Source organism: Aplysia californica, unplaced genomic scaffold (genome assembly GCF_000002075.1).
Source record: "Aplysia californica isolate F4 #8 unplaced genomic scaffold, AplCal3.0 scaffold00120, whole genome shotgun sequence".
NCBI classification, from domain to species: Eukaryota; Metazoa; Mollusca; class Gastropoda; order Aplysiida; family Aplysiidae; genus Aplysia; species Aplysia californica.
This window is the reverse complement of record NW_004797390.1, coordinates 1,144,961-1,165,255: the sequence shown is the minus strand read 5'-3', so window position 1 is coordinate 1,165,255 and position 20,295 is coordinate 1,144,961. Positions and strand designations below refer to the sequence as shown.

General features: G+C 39.9%; 2 protein-coding genes across 2 annotated transcripts; one reads left to right on the top strand and one right to left on the bottom strand.

Annotated features, from left to right (window-relative positions):
• Positions 1-121: 121 nt before the first annotated feature.
• LOC101864451 (solute carrier family 25 member 35) lies at positions 122-18,934 on the bottom strand. Its single transcript, XM_005096060.3, has 7 exons — positions 18,830-18,934; positions 14,610-14,900; positions 14,007-14,141; positions 12,853-12,972; positions 12,323-12,409; positions 10,231-10,362; positions 122-3,364 (listed from the first exon to the last, which is right to left on the bottom strand). Exons 2-7 carry the CDS (start codon positions 14,748-14,750, stop codon positions 3,026-3,028), a joined length of 954 nt encoding a protein of 317 aa, XP_005096117.1. The 5' UTR covers positions 14,751-14,900; positions 18,830-18,934; the 3' UTR covers positions 122-3,025.
• LOC101864216 lies at positions 5,764-7,843 on the top strand. The gene is made up of 2 exons (XM_005096059.3): positions 5,764-6,103; positions 7,265-7,843. The coding sequence occupies exon 2, from the start codon at positions 7,406-7,408 to the stop codon at positions 7,742-7,744; it is 339 nt and encodes a 112-aa protein (XP_005096116.1). The 5' UTR covers positions 5,764-6,103; positions 7,265-7,405; the 3' UTR covers positions 7,745-7,843.
• Positions 18,935-20,295: the final 1,361 nt, after the last annotated feature.

The following is a 20,295-nucleotide window of genomic DNA, read 5'->3' as shown; positions in this document are numbered from 1 at the left end:
CATCATTCGGTGCCTTGCCTCAATTGTTCTTTTCAGCTGTCTATTGATTGTCTATGCTTTGCACCCATATAGTATAATATAGGATTGGCTTGATGTAACTTTTCAGTACTCTTTTTTCTTGTTTCCAGGGACAGATTGATGTTTTAAGTCTCTATTTCATTTTATGGAAGGTTGCTTTAGCTAGGGAAATGTAGCTTTTAATTTCAGTGTGATGTCGATATCAAGGTCACCAAATATTCAAAATGTTGTACTTGCTTGAGGGAGGTATCATTTATTTTGATATTGCTGGTTGGGGTTGGAGTTTTTCTGCTTATCACCGTTGTTTCAGTTTTCTTGATACTTAGGCTTAGGCCCATGTTGTCACTCTCTTGTACGATGACATTTAATAGATCTTGTAGGTATTCTTCATCTTCTGCTATTAAGACTGTGTCGTCTGATATATCTTAGGTTGTTTACGTTATGTCCCCCTATCGAGATACCAGGCATTTCTTCTATGTGTCTCGTGATATTCTCACTATACAGGGCGTTTTTAATTTCATATCATTCAGTAAAGGCTAGCTTCACGTCTAAGAGCAGCTAAGAATGCCCCAAGTACTCAATTTCAGACATCGAAACTGTAACCATTCAGCTCTCTATTTGCTGCACTTTTTTTCTTTGTCCTTAGTCAAATACCATTGGACATCATTAGTCTGTATGTGAAAGAATTTTGTCACATCCACTCTCCACTCAGTAAAATATATAGGATCTCAAAAGGCAGTGGAGAGCAGTACCGGTATGTTTATTGTCGGACCTGATTGTAACAATCCTCACTTTCTATTTTCAATAGCTCTTTTTCATCAGTTCTAGTTTTTTCTTTTCAAAAGTACTGTGTCCATTAACTGCATTTGCTTTACAAATTACTTTCTTGTAAAGAAATAATGCATTTAAGTTTGCTACAAAGAAGTTCAAGCGGAATAAAGTATGCCATATTATGTCCAGTAACATTCCTCACCATTTAGCAAAAAATGTGTTGCCTTCCTTGTGATTTGCAATTTTGAAAAAAGTTTGGGTCTTCTTATGATTTCTCAATGTTTATATTTTTATAAAAAGATGACATTATCTTTTATCTAGGTGTACTTTGATGATGGTGACAGTCAAATTTCCTGACATTTTTCCTGTAATGTCCCTCACCATTTTATGCAATTTTCTTGAACAGTGTTGTTCTTACGTCAAAATCTTTCAAGTGGTTTTGTGTCTTCTGGTAAATAAAACATGAGCACAAGAACAAATCAATTTGATTTTGTCTGAATATTTTGTTATTGTTGTCAATGTTTGTGTATGTAACAATCCTCACCAACTTGAAAAGCAAAATTTCAGGCGTAACTCTGTCGAGCCTAATTCTCAAAGAGGTCTACAATTTTCAGGAGTGGCCAAAGAGACATTTCTCTTTAGACCTGCTATAGAAAGGTATTTAAATTTGACTTTGAATTTCGAACTTGAATGTTAGTGTTACTTTTAGTAAGCAGTACTGTGGAATGACCCATATACATAATATACTAATTTATTTGTGAAATCTAACAGCATTTCTCTCTTATGTAACAGTGCCCATGTAGTAGAAGTAGCCTACTATCTTACAATCACATCACAGAGCAGTCCAGTTAGATAATCTCATTGGTGCCAGTGCAGAGGCTGGAGAACGAAAAATTGCAAAAACAAGGTTTAAACTTTAAACCTTACAAGCCATAGTGAAGACTCAAGGTACAATATGTATATATATATTATATTTATATATGGATTTCCAGTGATCTGGAAGAAATTCAATAGGTACCCCTCCATTACTGATTCCCTCCTTCAGTTTTCAGTTTGCGCATAGTTTCCATCTTAACTACATTCTCATTGACTAAAATCTCCATCATCACAGTTTTCACAGGGGACAAACCTCCCCCCTCCCCCCCAACCCCTCAAAGGCCAACTCCAAAAGACATGCTCAAAAGGTAACTATGTTAATGGACATAACTACAATTGAACTATTAACTTCATTCTTATTATCAATATTATTGGCAAGCCCGGTCTTGAAAGTTCATAATTTTTCTACAGCATCTGCAAGCCCTTAAGCAATATTAGAAAAATAGAGATTACATTATTTCCAACATGAACATGGACTACAGTACTAAGTACTCAAACCCTCAAAAATGTATTCAATGCGTCCTTTGCATACTGATAGGCAGTGCATGTAATGTGTTTGAGATCATACCAACAATACTGCATGTTTTCACCAGTTGATCCACTGACCTATGCACAAACACACAACTCATACAGTAAATTCACCCAAAACTATCAGTACAAGAGTTGAAAGTTCACTCACACAAAAGTTTCGCAAATTTGTTAGTCAGTAATTTTTTAAATTACACTTCAAAGTTGTCTACTTTTTTTTAAAACAAGACATGACGCCAAATTTCACTCAGGAAACGAAAAGTTTGAAACATCCAACAAGCCATATACAATTCAATAAAACCCGTCGCTATCATGCATTCCACAGCTTGAACATTGGTCTACTGCTGGGTTCACCCACTCCTCCCCTCCCAGCTAAAGTTGGCGCTTTATATAAAAGTGTCCAGAAGGGAATATAATAGCTGTAAGGCCCCTTCAATTTTCACAAAACCTTGGTCCCAATTGATTTTGTCAGGTAAGATCTAAGCATCACAAACCCAGCAGTCTTAGAGAAATATCTAAATTTCTCTCAGTCTACACCAATGGTTCTCGCCCTGGGTTTAACACTTTGCGGTCACTAAGCCACGAGAGAGGCAGCAACAGACTACTCGGGACTGTCGCAGAACTGCATTGCATGACTGAAACGGATGACTTTCACCGTCGCATTATTATGGCAAGTGACCGCAAAGTGTTAATCGAACCCCAGTGACTCAGTCTCAGTGGTTCTCTGAAGGTAATGTCCCCATTTCATTCTTGATCCTACTCAAAAGGTTTCATGAATGCACGAAAAAAAACTTGCAAGTAAGGTTAAGCTCCCTCCTCAGAAGCCCAGCCCTCACCGTTTCATCGCCACATCGCCCGGCACGGGCGTCTGCCAGCGTACGTACAGTTTGCGGATCTGGTCCCACAAGACCAGGCTGATCGTGGTGTGAGGTCCCAGCCTCAGGTATGATGGACCCCAGCCCTTGTAGAAGCCCCAGACCCCCTCGGAGCGCAGGATTTTGAGAAAGCAGTCGGCAACACCGGTGTACATGGTGCCCTTCCCCGCCCCGCACACCGGCTGGTTGTACAGACGGGTTGAGATGACGTCAAACGGAGTCATGAAACAGGTCACTGCCAGGCCGCCCACCATACTGGCTGCAAAAGTGGTGACCCAGCTGTTTGGTGCAAATACCTGCAGAGAAAAAAAGTTAAAGGGAACTTATTTTGATTGTTTCAATAAGAGTTTTACAGCACGTGCAGTGCTGAAGATTAGAGATGTCACAAAAAAGCAACAAACACAAAGAAAGGAGAGATAAGGACGATAAATAGATGTTTGATAGGTAAGACCCCCACAAAGAGAACTTAAAAAGGCGGCTACAAAAATGGGGATCCAGCTGCTTAATACAAATACCTGCAGAGAATTAAAGAAAGAAAACTTATGTTTGTTTCAATAAGAGTTTTACAGCACTTGCAGCACAATTAGGTCATATACGTGCTAAAGATTAGAGGTGTCACAAGAAAGCAACAAACACAAAAAAGGATAGATTATAAGGATGATAGATGTTTGAGAGGAAAGACCCCCACAAAGAGAACTTAAAAGGGTGTCTTTAACAGATTTGGTCATCCAGCTATTTGGGGCAAAATCTACAGACAAAATGAAAATTTTGTAGCATCATCCTTTACTAGTGGGGTTGCAGTAATAAATTCACTTACGGACTAAATTCAAGAAATCAGGCCCCACAAACACTGAACCAGATGTCAGACTGGTCCTGCAATAAACTGTTTAAGTAATGTTTTCCGCGCTCGCCACTGCATAAGTTCATATGAGCGCCAAGGGGGTGGATGTCAACAGAAAAGTCCAAACGGGGAATCAGGCTTACTCTGCTCACCTCTCAAGCCTCAACAGCACAAAGTCTGCTTCGACTATCAAGGCACCCCAGAAATAGCAGTTCACAGGAGAGTGACAAACATACAAAAAATAGAGGAAAATGACGACAGTAAGGATGAAGAAAGAAAAAGCAGCAGTTCCCCTATGTTGTTCCGGCACAGTATGAGCACTACATTGATAAATCAGCCCATTTACAATTCTACTGTGCGTAAGAACATGTTAATATCCCCCCTTTGGGAACGGCTTAAAGACAACTTCAGTCAATAGTACTTCCGTGGTTGGGAGGTGGGGCAGCAGACTGTCTACTAAACCAGTACCTGAATTTGTTTGAGTAAAAAGAAGCACATCGACACACTAATCTAATTGTCATTTAAAGTTAATGCTGGGAAAAGATCAGACAGACAGGCAGAAACACCTTAGGGAAAGTAAAGAAGTAGGGGCGTCGGTGGCCTAGTGGTTAGGCTCTCGGACTCGCAACCGTAAGGTTGTGGGTTCGAATCCTGTCAGGGGCCCGACATGGTGTCCTTGGGAAAGGCACTTTACACAAATTTGTCCACACTTCACCCAGGTGGGAATGGGTACCCAGCTATAGACAGTGAAAGATCTTGTGAGTTTGTTAGTGTTTCAGCGCTTAATCAGCTGCTTGCACTGTATGCTTCCCGGGAAGCTGAGAATGTTTCGGAGTGTTCTATGGTCTGCTGGGGTAATAATACAGTGTAAAGCACATAGAGCCTGTTGTTGAGCGGGGATATGCGCTATACAAATGCTATAAATTATTATTATTACTACATGTACCACTACCAGTGGCGCACTCCAAACACCGGCGGCACCAAAAAAAACCTAAAAGAATGTGACAAGTTGAACGGTCTAAAGAAAGGAATCATTTCCAATTGCAAAATGTTACTTTGAAGGAAGTCATCTAAACGCTACTAATTGAGAAATGTTTAAAGAGCCTTCATCTGCAGTAAAGAAAACTACCGGTAGGCTACCTACACATTGGAGAAAAAAAACCTCCATAAATATGTGTGGGCGTTATGAGTGAGAACGCTGCAGACTAGGAGATGAAAACGGCTATCGAAGCAAAGACCTCCACTACCGCGCGGTAGAGAATCTTTAATCGAAGTGCCTTATTATAATATAGTTCGTAACCTCGGAGTTGGGTTTTTTTTTTCAGATTTAGTCAGCTTTACAGCACTTGCAGCACAAAAAAAATCATATAAAAGCCGAAGATAAGAGCCGTTACTAGAAACAAACACGAAGAAAATGGGGGAGAGATGAGCAAGGTTACGACGGACGTTTGATAAGAGAATTAAGGAGCAAACTAAACCAAAGAAGTCCACCAAGGCACCCGACAATCACCCGTGATGTGGACCTACACCCAGCACATCACCCTACACCATTCAGTAATCACCCACAATAAAGTATTCGGAGAAACAAAATATTCATGTCAATCATTAGAATTTATGGGGAAAAGGAAAAGGGCCTATATAGAATATATCGGGTGAAAATGTGCGACTCGCGTCAAAGGGAGATGGTGACCGACACCAACCGACAGCAAACGAACGAGAACTGGGTCAAACTCGGCTGGAATTCCCGTTGGTCTATTTTCGTCATAATTATTATTTCGCAGCGCGGCAGCGGTCGCTTTTTATCGCGCTTGAGTAGGCCAGGCTTGAATGAACGGGCTGAATAGGCTACTGAATATTGAATAACGCTGGGAGGAAATCTACGAGAGCCTTTGCATCAGCCTCAACCAATAGGGTAAATTATTGCGAGAGATTCATTGCCTTTCAGAAAACACACGTCGCGACTGGACGAGCAATGATCCCGTACAACTTGCATCAGAATTTGGGATGGATAAATAGAGCGAGGAGGCTGAATCGTTTCATTCATAGCCTCAAAGAGGAACAAGCGGCCTTGCACCAAAAGCTAAAAGCACGAACTGAGAGAAAGAGGAAAGTTTTAAAGTATACAGACGACAGAACTTCAAACAGACCCCGCAGACAAAGAAAAGCCTAATATTTCATTAGACCTGACAACCTGGTGAGTAGTACATGTAGCCTACAATGTATACAATTATGATGCTAATTGTAAACTCAGCGATGAGAGCGCCACACCTAACTGTCTATCACAACGTTTCTGTTGTAACAGGTGATCTACTACCACTGAATCAGTCTACTGACAACTGTTCCATTTGACGGCCTATTAATCTACAACAATCCACTATACTAAACATTTTCCCTTGAAATTGCTGTGATCATTTATGAGGCGGGCTGTTTTGACCCTATCTGTTAGGTCCAGCCAAGATTGAAAGGAATACAGCCATAAGCTGACAAAATGCCTTTTTTTTTTTATTCACAGAAGTTTCGAGATAAACAGGCCTTTTGTCACCACAGCCATTAAAAAATTAATAGCATTGTTCTGAAATTTTAATTTTAATTTATTTTTAGAAACTAGTCTCAGTTTCACTTTGATTTTTTTTTTTACATAAGTAAGGTAACTGATCAGGCTTTCGATTTAGCAAATTAAAAAAATTTGGCACCTAGATTTTAAAAAAGGCATTTTGTCAGCTTAATTAAGGCAGTGCTGTATTCCAACCAAAGAATAAGATGGACACACTCGATAAAATAAACCTCCTCTGGTGGGAATCCAACACATTTGCCTGCAACGGCAAAGAGCCTATTATTGCACCAGACATCAATATCACTTTTTGTGCCCATTATTAGCACAACATCACACAAAAAAAAAGGGTACAAATCATTCAGAATTAATTCTCTGAAAGACTGGCAGTAGAAAAAGGTATTTGAAAAGAAGTAATATAATGTTGAAATTTCATAAACTAATTCTTCATCTCTATAGTTCATAGGAAGAGTTAAAAAAAACCACCCAGAAAACATTTGCCTAGAAAATTTCTATAGTCAAACAAAGAGAATGACAGAAAAGAATACCCTGGTTAAAGATGATGACAATGATAACAATTCACTCATAAGATAATGGCAACAATGGAAAATGTCCACTCTGGCTTCCAAAGTGAAGGGATATGAAAAGACGATCAGTTACAATTACTGAAAGTTGGAAACAAATAATGTTGACAGCTTATAGTAGTTTACAAGTAGAATCAAATGAAAAATTTCGACCTACAAATGAACTGAACTTTTTCTTAAAATTTCATCTCATCTGTTCTCTTTTTGTACTCATTTTCAGATATAATCAATCACTGGAGGATACGTCAACTTCCCATTCAAATACTCCAAACAAATCCAGCCCAACCAACTAACTCTATCTCAGCACGAGTCTCACTCTTTTAATTAAGCAAAGAGTTCCAACAACATCCTCATCGTCATCATGTTTGGTCGATTCGGTTGCATCGTCATCGGCATGTACGCCGGCATCCTGATCAAACAACGCTATCGGATCCCCGAGCTGATAAGCCCCGGCGAGATCCTGGGCAGAATGAAGGCCTTCGAGCACAACCAGAGATGGGAGGACTACCAGTACCGTTACCACAACCATGGCTGCTGTCACCATCCCGACCAAGGGGACAGAGGCCCCCGCATGTGGGAGCGTATGAGGGAGTTTGAGCAGCGCCACAGACGGGAGCAGCCCACCACCCCACCACCCCAGCCCACCCAACAGACTGCTCCCACTGCCACCTCCGGGGAGTCAGAGGCCGCCAGCTGCTAAACATTCCCAAGAGAAAGCACATCTTCAACAGCTTCTCTTTACTTTTACGAAAGAGTTTTACGGCACTTGCAACACAAATGGATCGTATAAGTGCCAAAGATTAGAGGTGGTGCTGAAAAGTAACATATAATATAATAGTAAAGACGGAGGAGAGATAAGGACCATAGATATTTGAAAGGAATGCAGGAGCAAACCATATCACAACACCCACCAAACCACAGCTGGTCTGAACAACACTCCATGGACCACTGCACCTACAAAAGGAAGTTTGACCCAGTTCCAGCTCCTAAAAATTATTTTACATATGTGTCTCAGTCCCCCTGTTTGTAGTTTAGCCTGTTTGGCTATGCCAGCAGTGACTGTATGGAAAAGAACAGAAGCTCAGTACACACAGAGGAGATGAATTTGATCAAAGACCATGTGGATTAAATTCTAAGAGTGAGGTTGTGTAGAACACACAACAACCAAGGGAGACTAATACATGCTCCATTATCTCTTATCAAACTGAATTTTAATAACAAAAGGTGGTCAAAACACAGAGGGAGGAAAACAAGATATTCAAACTAAACACAGACATATCAGAGGACGGAGGGGTGGGGAGGGAAGAGAGGAAGCATTCCGTTTGCTAGACCAGGACCTATTTACAGGTCACATGAGCAATAAAACTTATGGGAGGGCTAGTCCAGTTATCCAAACTATCAGAGTATTACAGCAAACAACTTAAAAATGGCTACACCAGCATTTGTGGCATGATAGCAGTCAGATGCTTCACCACTGCATGCAGATGATGTGAGTTCTATTCCCATGTGGGGAGAATTAATATCAAGTATCCTCATCTTTCACAAGTGGTGTTGTATCACTCTCAGCCCGGGCTGGCCTTGACAGGAAAGGTTGGAGTAGCCCACCTCCTGAATTGTCTTAATAATGTCAAGGAGAGGGCGTAAAACTTCTATTATAATACCTTTTTTTTAACAACGGCTACAAATGCTAAAAGCAAGTAATGGAGCATAATAAGATGTAGCCTCACAATACCCTAAATCTTTCATGGCACTGTCCTTTTTCATTCAACTTTATATCATGTAACTTGTTTTACTGAAAAAAGTCAAGTTACATTTATATTTCTTTTATTAATTTGATACATTGAGTGCTTTTTTACACATGTATATTTATTATTATGTATACAGTTTATTAAAAAAATACAGGTTTTTAGATTACCTGTTTTCACGTCTGGTTTATACATTCATTCAGTCTTTTTATGACTCCCTTTTTATACGAAATTCCTTCTTTCCCACTCTTATTTCTTGTTTTCCTTACACAGTCGACAACATAATAAAAATCAGAAGCCTTTGCATTTACTCAGTAATTGTTAGTACTGTTGGCATTCTCCATTGGCAAGACCTCCATACACTATGAATTATTAGCATAGTTTAAAAAGAAATATATAAGGATGTAACCAGATAAGGTGCATCGCCTAAAACTATGTGGTACAATCATTGTGAAATGGTGAATAACTATGGTATTCTAAAGAAGTAGATTATTCATAGTACATGAGTATGAGTACTGATATTCTGGATTGTTTTAGAAAGAGTTATACGGCACTTTCAACACAATAAGGTCTTATCAGTGCCGAAGAATAGATAATGTGTTACAAGAGAATAACATAAACAAAAAAGAAGGAGGAGAGAAAAAAACAACAGTTGTTTGATAGGAAAGGAGCAAACCACACCCAAGCACCCGCCAACCATCTACTTTGGGGTTGACATATCACTGAACAAAAAGGTCAGTTTGAAGAAAGAGCAACTGGTACCCACACACCAGGATTAAAGGGAGGATAAATTCCTTTAGAAAAGAGAAAAATGAAAATTTTAGTTAACATTTGACTTTGTACTCAGACATTTCAAATTTATTGTAAAAGAGCCGAGAGGACATAGGCACTTACTGCAACGTGTTGAAATACTTATTAGATGATGGTGCAAGGGAAAAGAAAAAGGTGAATTAATGGTTTATAATAATAGCTTAGGTTCAAAGCCCCTTTCAAGGCTGTTAGCAGTAGATTATTTAAGAGACAGGACCTCTATATTTAACATTCGAGATGACAGGACCCAGTCAACCAAACAACACAAGTTCAAGAAATTCCCTCTGAGGATTCTATCTCTTACCATTTTATAAAACTAAGAGGAGCCCCTCTAAGCAATAATTCTTAATAAAATTATAAACCTGGAGGCAAAAGAGAGCCTCATAACCATATTTTTCCTTTGAGGCAGAGAGCAATGAGGAAAGAAGCTTATGAGCAGAAGGACATGTGGATAACAGCCAGAGGTAACTGCGAAAGAAGCCACGTTTGGCATCAATAGAATGATACATTAAGTGACAGGATTAAGTTCAAAACACCCTTAATAGAATAGTACTGAGGGGAAAGAACTGCCCCAAATGATTGGTACTGGGGGGGGGGGGGGGGGGGGGGTAATATATTTCCATGTACTCACTTTTGTGCCCTCAATAAAGTTCTTAGCGGCAGAAAACGTGGAAAGCTGCGATGCAGATCCAACCGTGACACGAACCACAGCACCACTCACTCCCCTCCACAGGCCCAAAAATCCCTGAGACTTGTAAATGGTCTGAAAGGACAAAAATATTTTGTGACAAAATGCAATTTTCTTTGATATGATATGTGGCATTTACATCTATTAAAATTACTAAAACTATGTTCCTCTACCATGGTCATCAGCAGCCTGAAACAGAAGTTTATATCAGCCCCGATGATGAGGAAAAATTGCTCCCCAAAAAAATTCCTGGAAAATGTGCACAAAATTCCATGTCTAAAAAAGTTTATCTCATAGATCTATGCTAGATAAGAATCAAAGTACAGTCAGTCAAGCACAGATGATTCAAACACTCAAAACTCAAATTCTTGGAAAGCTTCAACAATATGCCATCCCCCAACCGAGCCACCATATTGACAGCACTTTTCTAGAACACCCGCATGGACGTATCGAACAGCCCATCTTGAAAAACCTGATCAAATTTTCCCCCAGTTGTATCAAATTCAAATTGCCCTGTTCGCAAGATGGGAAACAACACACCCATTGTCATTGAAAGTATCGGGTTACATGAGACCACCAGGCTGGCGTCCTAGGCAACACAATACCTGCACACACTGCTGGTATAGAAGCATATCACCGCACATTGATTGCTTGTAGTGTGCGCGAGGCGTTAGGACTGGACTAGAGCTTCGTTGAATCTAGCAGTACTGTGAGGCAGGGTGTTTGTTTTAGTTTTAGTAAGAGGTTTACGGCACTTGCAACACAATAAGGTTATACAAGTGCCAAAGATTAGAGGTGTTATAAGAGAGTAACAAACACAAAAATAGAAGGAGGGGAGAAAAGGACGATAGATATTTGATAGGAAAGAAGGAGCAAACCACACCAGAGCACCAGCCAACCACCCACTAGAAGGTGCTTGGTGGTGGGGTGTGATCAAAGGCAGTTTGGTGCAACCGCTGTAATGGGCCGGGTGGCATGTTTATTTTTTATAGTAGAGGGTTTTACGACGCTCGCAATTGCATAAGATCATATGAGCGCCAAGGGGTGGGAGTCAACAGAGAAGTCTTTACAGGGAATCAGACTTAGACTGCTCACCTCTCTAGCTTCAACAGCACAAGGTCAGCTTCCACTATCAAGGCACCCCAAAATAGCAGGTCACAAGAGAGTGACAAACATACAAAAGAAGTAGAAGAAATGACAAAAGTAAGTATCAGGAAAGAAAAAGCAGCAGTTCCCTGTTGTAGAGCAGGCACAGTTATGAGCGTGACATGAGTCAGCCCATTTACAATTCTACTATGCTTGAACGAGAAATGTACCCCCTTTGGGAATGACCTAAAGACACTACAATCAGTGGCACTGCCCCGGAGGGTACCGGGTGGCGTGTGAATTAAATAATATAATGATAATAATTGCCAATACACAGCGTGCATCAATGCTCTACAGCATGCTATTTGCATTTAACTACTATTACTACTGCATCAAACCCTAGAACACTCAGAAACATTATCGACTTCCAGGGAAATATGGTTGGGTTTGTGTGTATATGAGTGTGTGTGTGTGGTAATTTGCACATGAAGGAATAGATCGGGAAGTGATTATAGAAGAAGGATAAGTGGTGTGCTCTGACCAGTGTTAGTTCACCATCATCACCATCATCTGACGTAAGAGCAATTTTAATTTTTTTTTTGTCATAACGCTCATCAACTCACTCCCTTCCTTTCTCTCGCTCCGACACCGAACTAGGCACATGCACTATCCACTCTTCTATCTTTTTTTTGAGACGGTATACTTTTCAGGAGGGAAAAGAAAAGAAAATGTCATGGTTACTTCCCTTGATTTTCTTCAATATCTCTCTTTTATTTTTCAGTGTTGCATTTTATTAAAATTACGGGTGTGGAAAAACACATTTTCCAACCCCCCACAAAGGGATCGAGATACCCATGCTTGACTGTAAAAGTGAAGAATCTTCATAGAGCAGGTGAAATAAATAATTCTCAGCCCATTCTTTTTATGAACAAAAGAACCTGAAACTTACTTTAAGTCCATGAGACATGGACTCGTGAGGATGCTGATGTCCTACAGCAATTTCATGATTCGCTTGAGCCTGTAGTTGTGTCTTTATCTGTGATGGCAAAGAAATGACATAGAATTTAACATGTGTAGCACTGTCAGCAAGAACTGTAAATAAAGCCAAGTTATGAAGTCCATTTATTACATTCAGTTTTGAATAGATTAAAGAGAGTAATCATCATGTCATAATATCACTTTCTTTCAGGCATCAAATTTTTATGGTCTGAGAAAACACATATCCATAAATAAATAGAAGTAGCACAAGCCACCTTGGATTTTTTAAAATACATTTAAAAGTTTCAATTTAATGCTTTTTTGAAAATGATACTGACTTAACATGTCCTGCTTTGTCTTTAAATTTAAGATGATATCTGAATACGTATGTTTGAGAAACTGAAAGTATGCATTAAAAAAATACCAAACTCTAACATATTTCACAACGACACACACTGGAAGTGTCACTGTCACATAAGTATTTTAAAAGTCATTACTTACCAAATAAAAAGGACTTCCAATAACAGCACCAACACACCCAGCAAATGCACCAGCAGGTACACTTCTGAGGAAACTGTGGTTTCCGTTCTTATCCTTTGTTAAGCCCCAATTCACTTGAAGCTGTAAAAAAAACCAAGAGTAGCATCAACTCAGTCTTCAAAGTAAATAATTTGAAATACAGCACAAGAATATCTATGGGAGCAGTCTCAAAATTATTTGGGAAAATTCAACAAGTACCGTCTACAAATTCAGATTAGGGGTGAACATCTTCCATTACGCACGCAAACCTTCCCAACATTCCATGACCAAAAATAGGAATTTTTCCCAGATACCTAAAAATAGTAGTCAGGAAAAAAACATTAGAGTCTCCAGAACATCAGTAAATTAAAGACAACATAATAAATCTACTGTGGTGAATAATATGTATTGCAAATACATGCAAATGAAAATGTGTATTTTCACCTAATTTACAATTATCCTTGCAGCACTGAGCTATTTTTCACCGTCACTTCTATCATTTTTTTCTTCAGACATCAGCAAAATCTCTTACCGCTTTTGTTTGGCGTTTTACAATATAAAATGTAGAACATTTTTCAAAGACAATGGGATAGATTACAGTAAAATTATGACAATGAGTTTCAGGTGGCCAGCACCTTTTATGTGGCCAGCACCCTATGAGAAATATATATTATGTGAGTGCGTGCGTGCGTGTGTGTGTGTGTGTGCGTGTGTGACTGGGCCTGGGGGGAAGGAGACTCAAGAGGGGAAACATACACCATTAGGGCCGTTAGGGTTAAAGTTCAAAAGTAATTAAAAAGGGGAAAGAAATGAAAGCCACAACACTCATATATGCATACAAAAATAATCAAGAACAGTTCAAATCAAACGACATCAAAAGCAGTGTGAAATGGTTTTGAAAAATGTGATTGACCATACTGGAAGAAACAATCCCACAGCAATGAGAGATGGAGAGAATTTAAATTTGTTGATTTTAGTGCCAACAAATGATCTGTACATTTGTCCCCGGGCCCTCCCGAATCAGCAAAGCAGGAAAAAAACCTTACAACATCGATAGATGAACAAATGAACAATACATTACAAGACAAGCTAAAATACGTTACAAAAACAAAGTGCTAATATGTATGTTAACAGACCTGAAATGTTCCTAGTCTCGACCCATTCATAAAAAACTGATAATAAATTGCAGGAACAAGACCACTCTGGAGAGCTAAGAGTCCATCCGAACGGGCAATTGTGATGAATGCATGTAGCGCATTACGATAGTGAACCTGAAATAAAATAAGGCAGATGTAAAAATTTCAGGCTTCACAGCTTTGTCAAAATCATACAAGTATATTTTTTTTTAACTGCACGCCACAAAATGCAAAGTTTAGTCAGGTTGTGTGCCACTTGTAAAAGAGACACACAAACTTAAATACCACAGAGCAGAATATCTTTCCTCAAAGAGCCATCCTCAGTTCATGTAAAATTGATTTCATGCCTTTTGTAGCAGAAAGTATTTCTTGTCTTTTTCCCTTGTTCATGACTATTTTGCTACTCTATGCTTCAATGTCACAAAATTATATGTTGACAAAAAAATATTCTTTGATAAATTATGGAAGTGAATGTCACTTTTTCTCATACTTTATATGACATTTATGCTAACAAAATCATGCTCTCAAAGAACTGAAGATAAACATTACTGTTCATTACAGCAAAAAATAAGCTAATAAAATCATGAAATTCTAACAACTCACAGCATACTGTCCGAGGGCTTTCAATTCTCCTTGCAGCTGCATCCGAGTCTTCACAACCTCCAAGGGATTAGTGAAGAACCCGGCCCCACAGGTGGCCAGGCCACCAAGAACAAACTCCATAGCTCCATGACCGTTGCTCATGTTGAGGGACAGACTCCTCAAGGTAGCATGCAAAGGTACGACTCCTTAGCCTCTACACCTTCGCCAACTGTGATGTGAACGTGCTGCTATTGCTTCAGCAGGAAACTGCTTTGTGTCCTCAGGAAGCAACTCACATCAACTGGCATTATTCTGAAAAGATCATTTAAAAATAAATGAATATAATACATAATTACTCAGTGATGTTACAATTTCAAAATACTATGCCATTAATGGAAGAAGTAACAGGGTTGAAACCAAAGCAAGTCACTTTTTCATTTAAAGTGAGAATCACCAAAAGATGATTGTAACTTTTCAGATCAATGTATCTGCCTTGCGTTTTAATGTATGGTATGTGACCACCTTCCTAAGTGAATTTTAATTAGAAAAGATATAATATTATATATAACACATACACCACACCACATGGTACCTCTCTTTTGATCATAGAGACCTAGGGGGGTGGGATACACAATCTTAATAATCTAGAAGAATTTTTTAACTACAAGAGCAAAGCATCAAATGATGGGGAAAAAACAGGGTTGGGGGGGGGGGGGGGGGGGGGGGAAACCTGCCCTGGCCCGGGTTATATTCAGAGTCCGAGAATTCGGGTACTCAAGTTAGGTAAGATTCAACTTCCCCCCCTTCTCTTTTTTTTCTTTTGTGGGAAAAAAAAGGCACTTTAAAATTTTTTATTTCCTCGAAAATCCCCCTCCCACTTAAAAAACCAAAAATGGGGGGGGGGGCGAAAAGGAATAAAATCCCCATTTTTTTTTTCTCTATTCTTTTTTTTTGGGGTCCCCCCCTAGAAAAAAACTAAATGGGCTGAAAAAAAAGGGGGGGGGGGGGGGGGGGGGGGGGGGAGACGCAATAATTAATTGAAAAAAGGGGGGCTAGGGAGCCATACATTATAATACAATGGTAATCTGGAAGGAATAATCATGCGGTAGTAAATTATACACACCCAAATTGCCCAAATTTGAATAGATCGTTGGAAATAAAAGCAATTAACACATATATTGCAGAGCTGCATTGTAAATTGTTTTTATTTTATACATTTAGTCCATTTTCATCTCAACAAGACGCTTAATATGCATTTCATAATAAAAATAAGTGGTAAAACAGGCATAGAATTTTAAAAAAGACTCTCTAGACAAAAAAAAACTGCAGCACATACACATGACTAGTACTAGTACCACTGATGATAAAAATCCACTATTACTATTACAGTATAAAGTGGAATATGGACATATAAAAATGCAAATCAGAAACAGCCTAGCATACACAGCTGGAAATAGTCAATAAAAAAGCAATTGGCCCCAACCATAGCTCTATGGAGTGTGGGTTTTGGTTTTACGACGATTACTTCTGGTTCTAAACAATTACTTTTCGACACGCAAGCCGATATGATGCTTAACTCTCAGCGAACAAGAGATATCAAACTTAATTGAATTACAAAAAACAAAACATCAAATTGTGTCACGACGCGGTGGAATCAGGCACTCATCAATTTTTGGGCATGTGGAGTTATTCGTATCATCTGAAAGCTGATTTATTTATCTGGCTCTCAATGAAAAAAAAATACCCATCTATCTTGAATAGAACTCAAGACATCTGCAATTGAAGGAAGTGAGGTTGCCTGGTTTCAGTGGTGAAATTAGCGAGAAAATGCGGCTAAAGTTTGGTAACAGTAACTCCGCTAAAGAGTCTTTGAAAGCTGAAATATATGACATATATTTTGTGCCTTTAATCATCAATGTTTTTCCATAAAATCAACACACATAAAAGTGATTTTGAATGGACATACAAGGTGTTGAGCCAAAAAACAAATATTCAAAAATATTTCCAAACTGGCCAAAAAATGCCGATTTCATCATTTTGACAAGCACCTGAATTCACCACGATGCCTTACAATCATGGTTTAATTCAGGGGACATGCCCCCCCCTGAAACTCCCCCACCCCCCGTGTTTTATAAGGGGGGAGGAGCCCCCATAAAACCCCCGATCTTGATAAAAATACGTGGGGGGCTCTCGTGGCCTAAAGGTTAAGGTGTATGCCTCTCACTCAAAGGTACAGGGTTCGAATCCGGAAAGCAACGGAAATATTTTCTTTTCTAAAATTGTCTCCTTCCACCTCCCTTCCTGCTCTATAGCACAATGTTCTGTCGTCTGCTTTCATCTCCACTTTCTGCCCCCACCCCTCTTCTGGGTTCCTGACTCTTTTTGCAGCCTTTCTACTGCTACTCCTTGACCCCTTCTAACTGCTGTCTTTCAGCCACACCCCTGATCTTCTGGCTGGTAAGACAGATCTACACCTAATCTTCTAGGACAAGGGCGAAAAATCTCGGAGGACCCATGTGTAAGTTGCACATTTTAAGATCCCTTGGTGGTCCAAAATCAATTCAATAAAAGTAGGCTTTGGCCACCATCTGGGCAAAGTTTAAATTTGAAAATTTCCTACAGACTGAAATTTTTTTAATGTTTAATGTGTCCTGCGCGCTCATATGACCTATGAAAAAATGTTATTAAATTCGGACTCGGGTCCGGAAAAAAGGAAGTGTCTTCGTTCTATAGATCTAACGTTCAGTGCTTCCAACTTTCCGCCATTTTTTAATTTCCCCCACACCTTATCTGCCGATCCAATGCCCGCCGCCTCATTGATACGCCCCCCCCCCCCCCCCCCCGTTTCCCACTTTCTTTGTTGTAGAAAAAGGTAAAATTGAAGATTAGCAGACCACCTGGCATATTTTATGGGCTGTGTAAAAAAAAGAAAAAAAGACCGATTCGTTCAAATACACAAGCCTGTGTCATATCGATTGTTTACCAAGTAAAAGTTGTGTTGCTGTGTGTAGAGCTGATCATACGGCAACTTTTGATTCCATAGACCAGCGCACAATTTATTACGTATTCATTGCGTAGATCTACGTCAAAACTAGCTTAAATTATTGTAATAATGATCAGCTGCCAGGGGGAAAAAGACCGACGCATATGCGACGTTCAAAGCCCGGACAGATAGTGCCCCCCACCACCCTCCCCGACACGCACACAGCCACACGTGTGCAGGCCGCCCATCCGACCCCGACACATGCTAACGAGCCATCTTTAATTGCTTCTGATGACCTCTTGATAAATAAACATTTATTAGAAGCGCTATAATAACTTTTCAGGCCGGCCTCAAATTCATCATAAGATTAAAACTCGCCTCCTGCACAAAACGCCTTTTTGCCCGAAGTGATCCCGGTCTCTACCCAGCCTGAGGCGAGTCACGAGTGAGGCAGGACAGGAAGCCGGATTCACGAGTCACAGGAAGTCGGAAGTGATGTCATGCTGGACAAGAATCAGAGTCCGAATAACATTTTTTCATATTCGGACTCGAGTCCGAATAATCACTTCGAAACTTAAATAGGCCACACATCAAGTTCCATGCGAGCCACTTTGAATTTTTGATACGGTGATTCCGAAAATGAAATCAATTTTTAGCAGCGATAATTATTTTAAAAATTCTGCATGCAAAGTTTAATCCCGCGAGGCGGCAAACTTCAAAGGTATTTTGCATCACAGTTCGCCTCTCCAATTCTGACTTGTGTGTGTGTGTGGGGGCGGGGGGGGGGGGGTGCGGGCGGCGCTGATCGCGGCGAGACACGAAACGCACGGTCTGTGACATCATCATCACCTCCTGGTGTCACTCCCAGTACCGGACCCAGGGCCGAAAAAGTACCGGATCGGCACTGGGTTTTGCCACTCGCCCAGCACTAGATCTAGATATAGATCTAAGTCTAATAGTAATACGCTCGTAAATGTGTGTGCAGTCAAACCACAGACACCCATTGTCAAGGAGAAAAGTGGCCGTATTTTATACTGGTGGCCGTCTTTGACAGGACTGGTCAAATGAATAATTAGCAAATCAATCTCTTCTGAGGTCCCCCCCCCGAACAAAGACAAAGTTGCACACACACGCCACACGCACACACGACAAACACATGCATGCATACACATCTAGAATATATAGATTCTAATCTAGATCTATCTAGTAGTAGAGTAACTGTAAAATCATAATTAAATAAACTGAGCGTAAATCATACCTTCATTATTGTTGTACTCCAGTTACCTCATGTAAATGCCACTGTCAATAGCTTCTCGCATACTTACTCCGAAGGATTGGCTTTCTGTTTTGACTGTTCACTGTCACCACAACTGTTCGTTCGTTCCACAAGTTTTCCTTTCGCCTTTCACCTTTCAAGGGTAATCACTCTGACGGCTAACGCTAACGCTGATGTAATAATTCTTTATCGCCTTTTCCTTTCACGAGGACTGCGATTCGCATTATTTAATTTTCTTTATTTTATTGCATATTATCCGTTTTTCTTTGGCAAAAGTGTAGACAGCAGGAGAGAGAGAGAGAGAGAGAGAGAGAGAGAGAGAGAGAGAGAGAGAAAGAGAGACAGACAGACAGACAGACAGATAGACAGACAGAGACAGGGGGGGAGGGAGTGAGGGGGCGTTTGGCAATTTAAAAAAAAAGTTTTTTAGTTACTTTCTGGCTAAATGCGTTTTATGCCGTTTTGTAAACACATTTTTGTGTGTAGTTTACTTAAAATTAATGTTGGTTAAAGGCATAAAAAAAGGAAAATTTTCAGTTTCCATAATGGACTCTAAGACTCAAGCTATGGAACTCACCAAAATTTGAAAGCCATTTTCTCCCTAATTTTCCCGTCCATCCTCATCTCCTTTAATTGCATTCTCTATATCTTGACTTCTATTTAAATTAAGACAGATGGGTATTTTTTTTTCTTCAAAAGAAAGGAAAATGATCACACGCTTTAAGAGGACATCAATAGCTTAACATGTCCAAAAAAAATTACAAACTCCAGATTCAACCGCGTCGTGACTCTTAAGGGTGTATCACACGTTCAGATAAAACTGACATGCAGTCATGTCCGTCCTCTTTGTGATATGAAAATAATGGCATGATGCAATCGTGATAAAAAATAAGTTTATAAATGAAAAGTTGGTCGTCCGGGAGGGAGGGGGAGGGGGTGTCGTGGTCAATGTATTCGCCTCTCATTCAATAGGTCCCGGGTTCTAAAGCAACGGGAAAAAATTCTTCCCTAAATTGTAATTTTCTACATTCACATCCTTTCCAACTCTCTAACAATGTTCTGTCGTCTGCTGTCGTCTCTATTTTCTGCCCCCATCCCTCACATCCTTTGCCCCCTCCTCTGGGCTCCTGACTCTTTGTGCAGCCTTTCAACTGCTATTCTTTAACTCATTATTGATGTCTTTCAGCCACACCCCTGATCTTATTGTAAGTAAGATCTAAACATAACCTTCTCGGATAAGGGCGAAAAATATCTGAGGCCCGTCTGAAAGTTGCGCACGTTAAATTTTAAGGTCCCTTGGTGGTCCAAAATCGATAAGAGGAGACTTCGGCAGCCACCTGAGCAAAATTCTAAATTACTTACCAACTGAAAATGTTTAATGTGTCCGGCGCGCTCATATGACCTTATGCAGTTGTGAACGCTGTGAAACACCTAGGCCTACAACAACA